The sequence below is a fragment of the Musca vetustissima genome, unplaced genomic scaffold (assembly GCF_032173495.1).
Source record: "Musca vetustissima isolate MV318-11 ecotype Yass unplaced genomic scaffold, APGP_CSIRO_Mvet_v1 utg35646, whole genome shotgun sequence".
NCBI lineage: Eukaryota > Metazoa > Arthropoda > Insecta > Diptera > Muscidae > Musca > Musca vetustissima.
In genome coordinates, this window is record NW_026878089.1 from 176,745 (window position 1) to 193,299 (window position 16,555).

At 37.0% G+C, this 16,555-nt stretch overlaps 1 protein-coding gene across 1 annotated transcript; it reads left to right on the plus strand.

The window, feature by feature from the left end:
* The first annotated feature begins 5,986 nt into the window (after positions 1-5,986).
* Positions 5,987-15,903, plus strand: LOC133322874 (homogentisate 1,2-dioxygenase). Its single transcript, XM_061531827.1, has 8 exons — positions 5,987-6,010; positions 10,612-10,887; positions 10,968-11,151; positions 11,220-11,340; positions 12,713-12,843; positions 12,901-13,182; positions 13,288-13,469; positions 15,768-15,903. The coding sequence occupies exons 1-8, from the start codon at positions 5,996-5,998 to the stop codon at positions 15,891-15,893; spliced, it is 1,317 nt and encodes a 438-aa protein (XP_061387811.1). The 5' UTR covers positions 5,987-5,995; the 3' UTR covers positions 15,894-15,903.
* Positions 15,904-16,555: the final 652 nt, after the last annotated feature.

A 16,555-nucleotide genomic window follows, 5' to 3' on the forward strand; every position in this document is an offset into this window, starting at 1 on the left:
CATAGCGTACTAAAGTAAGTCTAGAGATATGTGTGTTAAGTTTCGGGAAGCTCGGTTACGATTTTAATATGTCTCCTTTATATATTTACGTCCGATTTAAGGTAAATAGTGCACCAAAGTCCCTATATATCCTTCCTTTATATATTCGTCCGATTTTACCTAAATGGTTCACCAAAATCCTAATGTTTGTCCGATTAACACGAATTTTTGCACAACATATTAAATTGAGACTTGAATGGCGTTATTGCGTTTTAATGAAATATATCAAACGGGTGTCTGATTAAAGTTAAATGTTTAGCAGTGCGGCGTACCGAAGGGTACGTTTTTTCAAATCGTTTTCCATAAAATTGTCCCATGGTACGCAGACGACTCTAAATCTACCCGAATGAAATTAAATTTATCATAGGTTGCAGAAATACGTGAATATGTTCCTTCAAGGGAACATGGACATGCAATTCTATGGATACATATCTACAATATACCCAAAATGGTGAAGGGTATCATATAGTCGGCCCAGTCCGACTTTACTACTTTCCTTACTGGTTTTAAAATAAAAAAATATTTTTGAGTTTTGTTTTTATGCCTTTATAGGGCGAAGGATCATTCATGTAAATATTTTTTATTAATTTCTCTTTCGGCGAAACGCGTCGCATAGTGGTGGGAATGTAGTATCTCTCTGGCTTTCCTTTTCATTGCAACTCCGATCATGTAGCTCATCTCGAAAGAGAAATTAAAAAAAAAATATTTTTCTACATAAAAAATGTCCTTAAAGTCTTCAATTTTGTTAGCAATCCCCATTTGTTTAAATAACAATGTTCCAATTTGACCTTAAAATAATTGGAGCATGAACTATATAAAATTTCATTTCAAACACATTTTTCTGCCCTCTGGAAAAAATATTGAGTTTTTATTTTTAAACTTAAAAATAACAATGTTTAAATGTTGTTTGAGTTTTATTTTTTACAGCAAGCTACAGGTGTTGTTTTTCTGCTGTTTTTTTTATTTTATTATTCCTCTGAATTCTTTGCTGGCTGCCTGCATCCATCCAGTTATTCGGTCACACATCCATACATCCATCGAGCAGGTCCAGTTTTATTATTAATTCAATTTCCATTCTGAAAGAGGCCTGCCGCCGGTTTATTAATTCAATTCGAATTGTTGTTGTTTTCGAGTTGGAAATGTTTGTTGCGACGATGCTGGCTGTAGTAGTTCGAGAGGGTGGGGTATAAATAAGACTCGTTGAATATGCATCAGAAAACGATGATGAAGAAGAAGAATATGATAAAAAAAAAACTATTTTATAGTAGCTGGATATTATCGTGTTTATTAGCTCTCAAAAATCCATTGGCATCTGTTGTCTCCCATAGTTAGTTCGGTTGGTTGGCTGGTTGTTTGCCGGTATTACTGTCGCTGTAGCTAATATTTGGTATTCAAATGAGATAGTTAATGGTAGTAGGTACTATTCTAGATCAAAATAACAGGTGTTACACTCGAAGAAAAAATGGTGGAAAATATAATTTTAAGAGAGAGAGGCAGAATGAATGGGTCGTTTTTGAAAAAAATAGAATGGAGAAATTTAATGTCGAAAATTGCATATTCCGACATAAAAAAATGTTTAAATTTTAAGATAAAAATAATAATCTGGGAAAAAGATACGTACTTGGTTTTACGATACAGTATCAACAAAAGCAAGATAACTTATTAAATGTAGACAAATACGCATTTAAATTGAACGCGATTAGCTCCACTTTAATGATGGTGATGGACTGAGCAATTTCAGAGGTGCAGTGTGTTATGTGGACCATTACCACATGTCGGACAGGTGTTACAATGCTGTAGGTTCCAGGCAGATATTAAAACTATAATATATTGTTGTGGCGCACAGGAAATTTTTTCGTCTCCTCATGTAAGTGGTCTGCGGGAGTTAACAGGATTAAAGGTTTTTCTCTTGCCAGGTTTTCCAGGTGGGCTATCATTTTGTTGGTTGTCAACAAGGGTTTTTTAACAGCTTCCAAATCATCAGCTGCTTCTGACCTTATCACATATACTTGTGGCGTGTGAGGACGACTTGTAGAGAGAGAGAGAGTATCGAATATGACCCATAGAACCTTGACGTAGTTAGTGGTGGGAATTATGGGACATTCGATTTTACTTTCCACAAATACGTAGTGGATATTTTCATAGAGGTAAACTTCCATACTTAGCTGCAGCTAAGTATAAACCATGGTTTAAGACAGAAGCGACGAGCCTGGAAGTATTTTTAAGCTCGGCTCAAAAAAGATTTCCAGGCGCGTCGGTCTTTTGCGCAGCTCATACGCTTTGAAAGATCCTGTTCCACTTGATCATTCAATCGGATTCGTGGCCTTCCCTTTATCACATTCTGACTTCCGACTTTTTCACATGTGAGGCGTGTGAGGACGACTTGTAGAGAGAGTATCGAATATGATTGGAATTACGGGCCATTAGACTTTACTTTCAAAAGTAGGCTCATCCCCGCTACTCATGGCCATATACTTAGTGGATATTTTCATAGTGATAAACTTACTTTCTTAGCTGGCTTGCGACAGAACCGACGAGTTTGGAAATTTTTTTAAGCTCGGCTCGGTCGGTCTTTTGCGCAGCTCATTCAATTAAAAATACCCGGTTTCGAGATGTTTTATCCCACTTGATCTTTCCATAGGATTCGTGGCTTCCCCTTCTGCGTAAACTATCACTTTGCTCGCTTTTATATGCCTTTTGAGCTGGGGCATCTGCATCCATTCTCACAAGATGGCCTAACCAACGTAGTCGCTGCTGCTCGATCGGTCTGACTATGTCGATGTCCGAAAATAGATGGTTCATTCGACGCCGATATTAACCATCGATCTTCCGGAGAATTTTTCTCTCAAACACTCCAAGAGCTGCCTCATCTGCTTGCGTAGGTACCCATGCTTCAGATCCATATAATAGCACGGGTAGTATCAGCGTCTTGTAGAGTGGTAGTTTGGTCTGGCGTTAGGTGGCCTGCTTACGAGTTGCTTACTCAGACCATAGTAGCATCTGTTGGCCAAAACTGATGTTATTAGTTTTGCTTACGGCGGTATATAAAATCTTTGACTACCTCATAGTTGTAATTCTCAAGTTCCACAGTTGGCCCGAGTCTACTGGAGGTGTTGCGCGTTGATACCATCAGCTAGGTCTTCTCGCCGTTTACTGCCAGACCCACTTTGGCAGATTCCTTTTCAATTTGTTCAAAGGTGGCTGTTACCGCTCGCAATGTTCGACCCATTATATCGATGTCATCGGCGTAGGCAAGTAACACGTGTTGTTTGGTGGACAGAGTGCCATTTCTGTTCACCTTTGCGTCTCGTATAACCTTTTCCAGCAGGATGTTAACAAGATCACACGATAAACTGTCACCTTGTCTGAATACTCGTTCGGTATTGAAAAGCTCCGAGAGGTTCTTTCCGGCTTGAACTGCTGACCTTGTGCCAGTTATCCTGCATAACCGTATTAATTTTGCAGGAATGCCGAACGCAAACATGTCTACAAATAACTCAGAACGAATAGGGCTGTCGAATGCAGCTTTATAGTCGACGAATAGGTGGAAAGTTTCGATGTGTTTATCGTGGGACTTTTCCAGGATCTGGCGCAGAGTGAAAATCTGAAATTTACCAAGCCTGAAGCCGAATTGGTATGGTCCAATAATGACATTGACCATTGGCTTCAGTCGTTCACAGAGTACGCTGGATAGCACTTTATATGCCAATGGAAAGGGTACAAATCCGTCTATAGTTGGAACATAACGTCTTGTCTCCTTTTTTGTGCCCGGGAGCTGAGGTTCCTTTGTACTAATCAGATGGTACATGCTCCTGATCAGCATCTGACCACCGGTCTTTAATAGTTCGGCTTGTAACCCATCGGAACCTGCTGCTTTATTGTTCTTCATCCGATTAATTGCTACTATGACTCCATCTTGGTTAGGTGGTATACAATCTATATCGTGATCTCTTATAGGTTCAGGGGTATATTTTTCCCCACCACTATTTGATACAAGAAGCTTTGTAAAATGCTCCCTTCAGATCCTCAACACGCTATCCTTATTTGTCACCAGGTTTCCATCTTCATCTCTACAGGAGGATGTGCCTGCACCAAAGCCGTCGGTTTGGTGTTTTACTCGTTGGTAAAGTTTTCGGACTTCATTCTGACTCCTATAATCTCGATTTCCGCACGCTAACGTTTTTCTTGTCCTTTCTTCTTTTTTCTGAAAACACGTTTCTCCTCTCTCCTTTTCTTCCGATAATTCTCCATCACATTACGCTGCGTTTTTCGCCTCAGTAGCATTATTATGACACTCCTTATCGTATGGTGGATGATGGTGGTTTTTGGTACCCAAGTATTGCTTTTGCTGCAGTTTGTAGGGAGTGGCCAATTCGTTGCCATTGTGCTTCTATATTATTATCGGTACAAGGAGTGCTTTCGCCAAGCAAGTGGATAAGTTGAGCGTAGTATACTTCTGCTATCTATTGCGTTTGCAGCTTTTCGACGCACCTTTGCTGCTACATTAAGACGGATGCGAACCTTGGCTGTCACAAGGTAATGGTCCGAATTGATATTCGCTCCTCGTATCGATCGAACGTCTAAAACATTGGACTAATGTCTTTCGTCTATCACAACATGATCAATTTGATTCTTTTTGCTTTTTTATGGTAGGGTGGCGTTTCCGAGTGTGGGTAACTAACCCGACGATTAAACCCATTTTTGTGTAGTTCTTATGGGTGAACTCGCGGCACATATCAGCTCACTATTTCAACGGATGATGAAAGTAGTTACCCCAGGTGACACCGCGTTGAGGTCAGTGTCCACAATTGAGATGAAAGGGGGAACAAGATAAGCCTGGGCTTCGCCATGTTGAAGCCAATCAGAGCCGTTGATTGGTATCTATCATCACCTACGTCACCCTCATAGAGGCAAACAGTTCGGGAAAAATTACGCCACCTTGGGGCATCACTCTGTTTCACTCTAAGGGTCATTATAAACTACCGAAACCGTGTTGATAATCAGCAACTTGGTAGAATTCTCAAATGCTTGGAATCACCAAATCCGCAAGTGTCTTAGCTATTGGTAACAGAACTGAAATCGACCTGTAAGTTTCACCTTTTTTGGCATTCGTGTCTGGCTTCAATAGCGGGATGAACCTTTTCATTTTCCAAGCTTCGGGAATAATTAGGGTGGCTAACTATAAATTCGACCATTTCGATTGGAAGGTATAAAAATGTAGGGGCTAGAAATCTAGGATCGATTGGGATTATCAATTAAGACCTCTGCCGGTAGCTAATCTTTGAATTTCACTCTTCTATACAAACTTTCAGTCTTTCCATTTTCTGTAATGTCCCTCTGCCCTTCAGCCCTGTGCCTCAGATCATCTACATAAGGTATACAAATAATTCCTGCTTCTCAGCTAGATTATAAATAATCCCTGATCTTCAGCTTGTATGTAAATACTTACACTGCTTCAGTTTGTCTATAAAGGCTCAACCTTTCCCGTCTTTTATTTCATCTACAAAGTCTCGAATTTCAGCACTTCCTCAAAGACGTCCTTCATTCAATTCTTCTATAAAGACTTGACTTCAGATCTTCATTAAAGACTCACATTTGATATCTTTTAACATAGAAAATCAAATAGGTGACTATCGCTTTGCAATGAACATTTTTCTTCGAGTGTAATATGCACATTAAATACAAGAAAGTTTTATTTTTATTATTATTTTATTTTTTATTTTTGGGACAGGTTTGTCCAGATAACCGTGCATATCATTTAGCCGAAGAGTTTTTCGTAAACAAACAACAACAGCAGCAGCAGATCATGGCATAGACAAATCTATATAAAGAGCTTGGTCCAGAATGATTTGAAGTTTTTTCTCAATACTCTGGTCGGTACGTTGATACGTTTTTTAGCGGAATTCGCTGGGTTTTTTGATCGAGGCTACGATTAACGTGAAACGTTGACAAAAAAATGAGTGAATATAAGGTAAAATACTCTGCAACTGCACACAAAAATATCCTGTGAAAATGCATGTCTGTCATTTGAGTGAACAAATGTGCAGTGCATTTGACAAAGTTGGGCGCCAAAATAAAGTGTTGTGAATCTAATCATAATTATGAATGTGGCATATTGGACAAAACAAGAAAAATATATTTTATGTGCCGTGAAAAAAAGAACGGAATAGTAAATGAGCAATAAAACATAAAAATGATTTTATATTGAAATTCGAAAATTGTAGGTGACATTGAATAAAAGAAATTTAATTAACAAAATTGACACGTGTGTGGAAATATCTAGAAAATATAGTTTAGTTATGTTACAAACAAACATATGTTACAAACATCGATCGATCGATATAAAATATTGTCCCAATAAATTGCCAAAAAATAAAATTAGTGCATTGAATCAGTAACACCATTTCATCGGAATTTTTGATTTAAAATATAAAACTGACTTCAAAATACCGTGAGCAGCAAACGTCATGGTACCCCATACAAATCAAAAAATATTCAGCAATTCCTCAAAAAGAAATTCACAAAATTTCAAATATATACTTTTATTTCATGTATTCAACTACAACAAATTAAAGTAATATTTAATTTTTTATTAAAATAAAACATAACAAATCGAAATAGTGCCAAGTCCAAATTTTTGCACAGCATAAGTCTTGGTACCCCTGGAGAAAAATAATAAATTATTTAATATTACTTAATTTTTGCTCACTACTTGCTTCAAATTTGGCTCACCCCATAAATTTTCCGGTAAATTGGCCTCCAGCATAAAACATCCACCAGAGTTCTATTCATTCTCACCGTAACACAATTTTGTTGGGGAGTGTATTCAACAGTTAGTTGGCGTTTAATTCCACATTTTCGAAGATGGATTTCGCATAGGCCCATAAAGATTCGTATGAATCAAGCCCAATATTTCATTTTCCGATTTGCTGTTTTTCTTTGGAAAAGGAGACCGTGTTTGTTTAGCTGTGATGCACACATTGCAATTTGCATCTGAAGAGGGAATTTTAGGCAATCCGTGCACCATATCCTCCGTGTATAATTTAATCAAATCATTGTAATTCAGGTGACCAACACGTTTATGCCAAATTTCACATGGGGTGTTTGATTCTGCAGTTTTCTTACATTTCGTGTTATTTGGTACCGCCGTCATCATATACAATCCATTCTCCCTTATTGCTTCCATGTATATTTTATTATTTTAGGTACATAAGATTTATCATTTTTAATTAACACATCATAGCCTATTGAAATTAACATTGAAATTAAATTTCCTCCAAATAATGGAACAAACAAACAACGTGTTTTGCAATTTTATGGACTTCATTTGGTTTTCAACCAATATATTTAGTTGTATTGTTCTAATTCCTTCTACCTTGATGCTAGTATCATCGGCTAGAGCTACTTTTTTCACAAACCGTTTTTGTAGAATGATTGGATTCATTAAGTTTAACTCTGCAATCTTTCGCTTTATGGCCTTTTTTACCACATTTATGACAATTAAATGGAAATCGTTTGTCTGGCATACCTGAATCAGATGTAAAATTTTTCTTCTATTTTGAATTGAAGTTCTGCGCCCTCATTGCATTTTCGGCATCTTCATCACTATTGCATTTTCGGCATCTTCATCACTATTTTCACATCCAACTTCTAGTAATCGGGACATTAACACATTGAGCGATGGAAACTCATTCGCAGTATCAAAATCACCACGAATTTCTTTCAACTCTTCCGAAAAACCATCCAGCAAAATTATAGACATAAAACTTTCATCAATTTTAACATTCATTTCCAACAGACTCGAAACACATATGTCATATTCAATGAGATACTCGAACAGACTTTGAACAGGGGACATTTTCAAATTAAACAACTTTCGAAACATTTCGGTTTTACGTCTGCTTGACTTTCTGTCGTATGTTTCTTGAAAATATGTCCAAATTTCCCGAGCAGTTTTAAAATTTCTTACCATTCTTACTATATTTGATTCCAGCGAAATAATAATTTCAGAACGAGCATCAAGCGCCAATTCATCATAGGCTATCTGTTCATCCAATTTCTTTCGGTGTTCACTTCTTTACGCAATTGTTGCGGGTTCTGGTAAATGTGGAACAATCGGCCTGTTTCTTCTTGCCTTTTGAAGAACTGCTTGCATTTGCGTTTTCCATGTAGCATAATTTGACCCATTGAACAATGGAATTCGTCCATTAAAGCTGGCAATTTCGATTTTCTTTCTATTTGGTACAATATTTCTTCGCAATGGTTACGGATTAAGACCCATAACCAGTTAAAAAGTAGAAGTACTCCGAGGATAGTTTTTTTTTATAAAAGAACAGCACCGCTTATTATTAAGTGTTAAAAACAGACTGTGAAAATCGTGCGATTCCGCATTCTCGTCAGCAATCACCACTGCGACTTCATTGATAGTGGGAGCATTCTACTGTTTGCATGGCCTCCAGGGGGTTTGTTGTCTACTCAAATGATGATTTTGTGGCCGTCAGAATACATAGCATCCAATGCAGTTTTAAACAATCTGGCCAAATATTGCTAAATGTTGGATTATTTGACCGGTTAATATAATCGATCATTACCAAAAACAATAGGGAGTTTCTTTGGCCGGAACATGCAAAATTTCGTGATGATTGGTCCATAACTGTGACCTGTATCGTGTTTAAAAATTATAATGCACAGACGGACGGACGGATAAATGTGTCTACATCGACTCACCAATAGGACCAATATGTGGGTATAAAAATAAAAATTCTTTGTGCATATGTTTGTAACAGGTAAAAGGAAGCGAGACAGACACATGGCTCCATTTGAGAATATGCATCGAATCACTTTCTGAGTCGGTTTATGCATGTCCGTCGGACGATATGCAAACAATGGATCAAATCAGTTATTCAATTCGCTTCAAATTAAATGTACACGTTTTTAAAATTTTGATAAAATGTTCGTCTGGTAGGTACCAGAACGAGTGGATCGATGGTTCGCATCATCGAAATTCAGTTTGGTTTGGAAATCAGTATTACGATTTGCAAAGTTCGGATTAAAAGGGGCATTCCGAAAAATAAAATGTTGAAACTTTGTGGGAAGTTATCAGAAGAGGTGGACCTATGAGTACCATCTTCGGACTTGATCTGTGTATTGTAAAAATATTACGATATGCAAAGTTTCGATGAACTAGGATAATCTGTTCGCTTCATAAAAATGTTGACCCTTTGTGGGTATGTACTAGAAGGAGTGGACCGATGTGTCATATTTTCCAACATTATAGAGGCATGGTTAAAATATTCTGTTGAGCGAAATTTAGTTTCACCAAAATGTTTACCATTTTTTGTGGGGGGTTCCAAGAGGAGAGATACGATGGGTCCCATCTTCGAAATTCATTTGAGTTTGAAAGAATATTACGATATGTACAGTTTGGATCAAATCGGATATTCAATTCATCTAATATTAGATCTATAAATATTCAAAATGTTGACTATTTGAGAGTGATATACCAGAAGGAGTGGACCGATGGGTCTCACTTTCGGACTTGATCTAAGCTTGGTAAAACTAATAGCTTGGTTCGTTCACATGATAGTATGTAATCAATTTTCAGTGAAATTTTGAAAATTTAGTGGGAGAGGTACTAGAAGGAGTGGACCGATATTTACCATCTTCGAACTTGTTTTAAGCATGGAAAGCTTATTCCGTTATACAAATTTTGGTTGAAATCGGTTACTCTCTTCAAAAGATATCGTACGCATCAGCCAGACAGACATTTGAAACCTGTAGGACAATGAGTCTATGGGTCCACATTTATGCATATAATGTTTAGCGTCATTGCAAATAAACCTATATATTTCTAACAGAGGTAGATCCAGTCCGTTTTTTGATCCCATCCGTGGTTTCAGCTACACTCGCAGTAGTATAGTTCCATGTGGGTGTGGAAACTTAATTGCAATTAACTGTAGGTATACCTAGGGCATCGAAAGTACGTCTGAAATTGTCGGTTTCTTACTGGTTTTAATTTGGGTTTATATCACCGATGGAACTTAATGAATATGATCTCAAGATTTATAAAAGAGTTTTGAAATTGTTCACAAACAGAATTGGTACTGTAAATGGGGTATAACGGGGTACGAAATAATATAGCTCCCATATGATAAGTGCGACCCGTCGCATTCCCCACCGTAGTTGCTGTAATTTGTCATTTAGTTTCTTGGAGGACGAGGACAGTACGACTATGTTTTGATTCGGGGATTTTTTTGAAGATCGTAGTGATGCTTTTAACCGGAGTGACAGTAATTTGACATTCCGGTGTCATAGAGAATGAGAAAAATGGTTGCAAACAAAATTTCGATATAGGTCCATGTTTTCATATAGCCGATTAAAATAAAGTTTTTAGTCATAGAAAATAAATACGTGTTGTTCAATTTGCTATTTATTTTCTATCTGTGTGCCTTGTGTAAATCATTTATAACATTTTTGGGTGCCATACTTACTTCTTTTTTATGAAATACGTTTAACAGCATCAAGGTATAAACGTATTCAAAACAAATTAAATATTCTCAATATTTTTTTCAGTACATGTGCGGCTTTGGTTCTCATTTTTCTTCGGAAGATCCACGTTGTCCAAATGCCTTGCCCGAAGGACAAAATACACCACAAAAATGTCCCTACGGATTGTATGCCGAACAACTGTCGGGTACTGCGTTTACAGCACCACGTAAAGAAAATGCTCGTACATGGTTCTATCGTATCAATCCCAGTGCAAAACATTTACCATTCCAGTCATACGAAAAGGAAGGTGGCAAATATTTAACACACAACTGGGATGAACAGAAACCCAATCCCAATCAGGTAATTTACTAGTTGCTATGGCAGAACTTATTATTTTTTAATTAAAAAATTAAAAAAATGTTTTCTTCTAATCAATTTAGATGCGCTGGAAGCCATTCGATATGCCCGCACCAAATGAAAAAGTGAACTTTGTTCAAGGTCTACACACAGTGTGTGGTGCTGGTGATGCCCGCAGTCGCCATGGTCTGGCCGTACATGTTTACATGTGCAATGTGTCCATGGAGAATATGGCATTTTACAATAGTGATGGTGACTTTTTAATTGGTGGGTAGATGATGATAATGTAGTAGTTCTGTCAGAAAATTCTAAATGAATACAAATTGTATTTATAGTTCCCCAGGAAGGTGTTTTGGATATTACCACCGAATTTGGTAAAATGAAAGTGGCGCCCAATGAAATCTGTGTAATACCACAAGGTATTCGCTATGCTGTGAATGTTTCGGGAACCACAAGGTAAGTATTACAGAAATAAAAACAGTATTTTACAAGTCCCAAAAACGGCTGGGACCTAAATTTTAGTGGTCCGCCAAGTGGATTTCTCTTCTCCGAAATGATGAAATAACAAATTACATACACTGAGGTTTTACTTTCAAAACACCAAATATGTGGCTCTATGGAGGTAATTTTGAGATTTTATTCCCATTGATCTTGTCCAATTGAAGCCTATTCGGATAAAAAAAAAAAAAAAACAATAAGGCCCGTGAATACACCTAATTTTGGGCGTGACCTTTATATGAGGGCCTGGAATGCCAAATAAGAGCCATAACGAAAAATGCTCCTAGAAGAGTCAAAATACATAATATGGGGTGGGGTCTTTGTATGGAAGCTATGTCAACCATCGATTCTTGACATTGGAAATTTTCTGCGTAGGCCTTTTTACCCATCAGGAACCCGGATTGCCAAATTACAGATATTTCGGCTTCAGACCATCAGTATGTCTAAAATGGGGCGTGACCTTTAAATAAAGACTATGTGCACCTTGAATAACGTTCTCTAAGAAATCCTGACCCTGTTCCAAAATATTCTATAAAAAATCCACGCCTTATTTAACCCTTGAAAATCCTGATCCTGCTTCAAAATATTCTATAAAAAATCCACGCCCTATTTAACCCTTGAAAATCCTGACCCTGTTCCAAAATATTCTATGAAAAATCTACGCCTTATTTAACCCTTGAAAATCCTGATCCTATTCCAAAATATTTTTTTAAAAATCCACGCCTTATTTAACCCTTGAAAATCCTGATCCTGTTCCAAAATATTTTTTTAAAAATCCAAGCCTTATTTAACCCTTGAAAATCCTGATCCTGTTCCAAAATATTTTTTTAAAAATCTTCGTTTTATTTAACCCTTGAAAAAATCTTAATTAAAAAATCCACGCCTCTGATGGACCTTGAAAAAATCTTAATTAAAAAATCCACGCCTCTGATGGACCTTGAAAAAATCTTAATTAAAAAATCCACGCCTCTGATGGACCTTGAAAAAATCTTAATTAAAAAATCCACGCCTCTGATGGACCTTGAAAAAATCTTAATTAAAAAATCCACGCCTCTGATGGACCTTGAAAAAATCTTAATTAAAAAATCCACGCCTCTGATGGACCTTGAAAAAATCTTAATTAAAAAATCCACGCCTCTGATGGACCTTGAAAAAATCTTCTTTAAAAAATCCACGCCTCTGATGGACCTTGAAAAAATCTTCTTTAAAAAATCCACGCCTCTGATGGACCTTGAAAAAATCTTCTTTAAAAAATCCACACCTCTGATGGACCTTAAAAAATCCATGTTCCCTCGATCCTTATCAAATATTCTTTTTTCTATTTTTCCAGAGGTTACATATTGGAGGTATATGACAATCATTTCCATTTGCCGGATTTGGGCCCAATCGGCGCCAATGGCTTGGCCAATCCTAGAGATTTCCAAACCCCTGTGGCCTGGTTCGAAGATCGCCAGGTTAAAGGTAGGTTCTTTGGAGACCTTAAAAAAAATTGCGGGACTAACATTCGATATTTTGCAGATTTCTCTGTTGTATCCAAATTCCAAGGCCACTTATTTGTGGCCAAACAGCAGCATTCCTGTTTCGATGTTGTGGCCTGGCATGGCAACTATGTGCCCTACAAATATGATCTGTCCAAATTCAATGTAATTAATTCCGTTAGCTTTGACCACTGTGATCCTAGCATTTTCACAGTTTTGACCTGCCCCAGTTCGAAATATGGCACAGCTATTGCTGATTTTGTTATATTCCCTCCCAGGTGGTCGGTGCAGGAGCATACATTCCGGCCACCATATTATCATCGTAAGTATTCGGAAAAATAAGAACCAGGGGGTTTACTTACCTTTAGTGGGATAGCGTTTTTTCTCGTTGAAATTTTAATTTGTAACCTCCCTTCCCCTTTTCCAGGCAATTGCATGAGTGAATTTATGGGTTTGATTTTGGGCCGCTATGAAGCCAAGGAGGAAGGTTTTATGCCTGGCGGTGCCACCTTGCACTCGATGATGACTCCACATGGTCCCGATGCCAAATGCTTTGAGGGAGCCTCAAATGCCAAATTGGCACCTGAACGTGTGGCCGAAGGAACCCAAGTAAGATGTTTGCAAATAATTATACCCTTCACCACTCTGTGGTACAGGGTATTATGTCTTTGTGCATATGTTTGTAACAGGCAAAAGGAAACGAGATAGACACATGGTTCCTTTTGAGAATATGCATAGAATCACTTTCTGAGTCGATTTATGCATGTCCGTCCGTCCGTCCGTCCGTCTGTCCGTCTGTCCGTCCGTCTGTAGATGTTAAATTGTAAACAAAGTACAGGTCGCATTTATGATCCGATTTGAATGAAATTTGGCACAGGTCACTTATTTGGCCCAAGGACGAACCCTATTGAAATTGGGAAAAATCGGTTCAGATTTAGATATAGCTCCCATATATATATTTAACCGATTTAATGTAAACGGTCCCTATATATCTTTCGATTTGCACGAAATTTGGTACAGCCTAATCATTTAGGTCTAGAATGATGTGTGCCAAGTTTCGTGAAAATCGGTCCAGATTTAGATATAGCTCCCATATATAGTTTCGTCCGATTTCATGTAAATGGTACACCAAAGTCGCTATATATCTTTCGATTTGCACGAAATTTGGCATAACGTACTGAATTGAGCCTATATATAGCTCCCATATATAGTTTCGTCCGATTTCATGTAAATGATGCACCAAAGTCGCTATATATCTTTCGATTTGCACGAAATTTGGCATAACGTACTGAATTGAGCCTAGAATGATGTCTGCCAAGTTTCGAGAAAATCGGTCCAGATTTAGATATAGCTCCCATATATAGTTTCGTCCAATTTCATGTACATGGTGCACCAAAGTCGCTATATATCTTTCGATTTGCACGAAATTTTGCATAACGTACTGAATTGAGTCTACAATGATGTCTGCCAAGTTTCGTGAAAATCGGTCAAGATTTAGATATAGCTCCCATATATAGTTTCGTCCGATTTCATGTAAATGGTGCACCAAAGTCCCTATATATCTTTCGATTTGCACGAAATTTGGCATAACGTACTGAATTGAGCCTAGAAAGATGTCTGCCAATATACCCTTCACCACTCTGTGGTACAGGGTATTATGTCTTTGTGCATATGTTTGTAACAGGCAAAAGGAAACGAGATAGACACATGGTTCCTTTTGAGAATATGCATAGAATCACTTTCTGAGTCGATTTATGCATGTCCGTCCGTCCGTCCGTCCGTCTGTCCGTCTGTCCGTCCGTCTGTAGATGTTAAATTGTAAACAAAGTACAGGTCGCATTTATGATCCGATTTGAATGAAATTTGGCACAGGTCACTTATTTGGCCCAAGGACGAACCCTATTGAAATTGGGAAAAATCGGTTCAGATTTAGATATAGCTCCCATATATATATTTAACCGATTTAATGTAAACGGTCCCTATATATCTTTCGATTTGCACGAAATTTGGTACAGCCTAATCATTTAGGTCTAGAATGATGTGTGCCAAGTTTCGTGAAAATCGGTCCAGATTTAGATATAGCTCCCATATATAGTTTCGTCCGATTTCATGTAAATGGTACACCAAAGTCGCTATATATCTTTCGATTTGCACGAAATTTGGCATAACGTACTGAATTGAGCCTAGAAAGATGTCTGCCAAGTTTCAAGAAAATCGGTCCAGATTTCTATATAGCTCCCATATATAGTTTCGTCCGATTTCATGTAAATGATGCACCAAAGTCGCTATATATCTTTCGATTTGCACGAAATTTGGCATAACGTACTGAATTGAGCCTAGAATGATGTCTGCCAAGTTTCGAGAAAATCGGTCCAGATTTAGATATAGCTCCCATATATAGTTTCGTCCAATTTCATGTACATGGTGCACCAAAGTCGCAATATATCTTTCGATTTGCACGAAATTTGGCATAACGTACTCAATTGAGCCTAGAGCGATGTCTGCCTTTTTTCGTGAAAATCGGTCCAGATTTAGATATAGCTCCCATATATAGTTTCGTCCGATTTCATGTAAATGGTGCACCAAAGTCGCTAAATATCTTTCTATTTGCAAGAAATTTGGCATAACGTACTGAATTGAGTCTAGAATGAATGTCTCCCAAGTTTCGAGAAAACCGGTCCAGATTTCTATATAGCTCCCATATATAGTTTCGTCCGATTTCATGTATATGGTTCACCCAAGTCTCTATATATCTTTCGATTTGCACGAATAGTCCTGTAATAGTCCTGTTTAATATACCCATAGTGGTGAAGGGTATCATATAGTCGGCCCCGTCCGACTTTACTACTTTCCTTACTGGTTTTGAATTTGTTTATTATTTTAATTTTAAATTCTTATCTTGTGTAGGCCTTCATGTTCGAATCGTCCTTGAGCATGGCCGTAACCAAATGGGGTGAAGAGACATGTCAAAAATTGGATGCCAAATATTATGAATGTTGGCAGGCATTGAAAAATAATTTTAAATTGGAATAAATTATTAGGCGATTATGCAGTTTGCATGAATGTATAAATAATAATAAAAAATAACAATATTTTATTTGTCTGTATGTATAATGAAGATTATGTAAATTTCTGTTAAATAAAAATCACAACAATGGATTAATCAATTGTGTTCTTTTTTATTTTCTTGTTTCAAAATTTTATTGGTATTTAGTTGGCATTTCTTTTGTGTTGTTTTTTGTTCTTGATTTTCGTGTTTTATTGTTTTTGATTTAATCCTAATTGGGTTTTTTTTTGTAAATTATTTGTATTTATAATTGTTGTATACATTCGAATAAAATAACTAAAATTGTTTAATAACCATAGTTACATCGTTACAATTACATATGTATGTTTGTATGTATTTATTTTGTATATTCGTTATTATTATTAATTTAACATATTTTTGGCTTTTATATTTTGTTGTTGTTGTTTTGGCAATACCTTTTTATTTCGGTGTGTCCTTAACAGACGGCATTTTATAATTGGTCATAATTGTTGAAATTATTTGTTGTTTTTTTTTTTTTTGAATGTATGTGTGTGTTTTGTTTTAATACCATACACCACGACTACGCATGTTTTTTTGTAACATTGTTTATTAGTTGTGGTTTAAAATATTATTTGTAACTCTTGGTAATAATTAATTAAAAGTGATA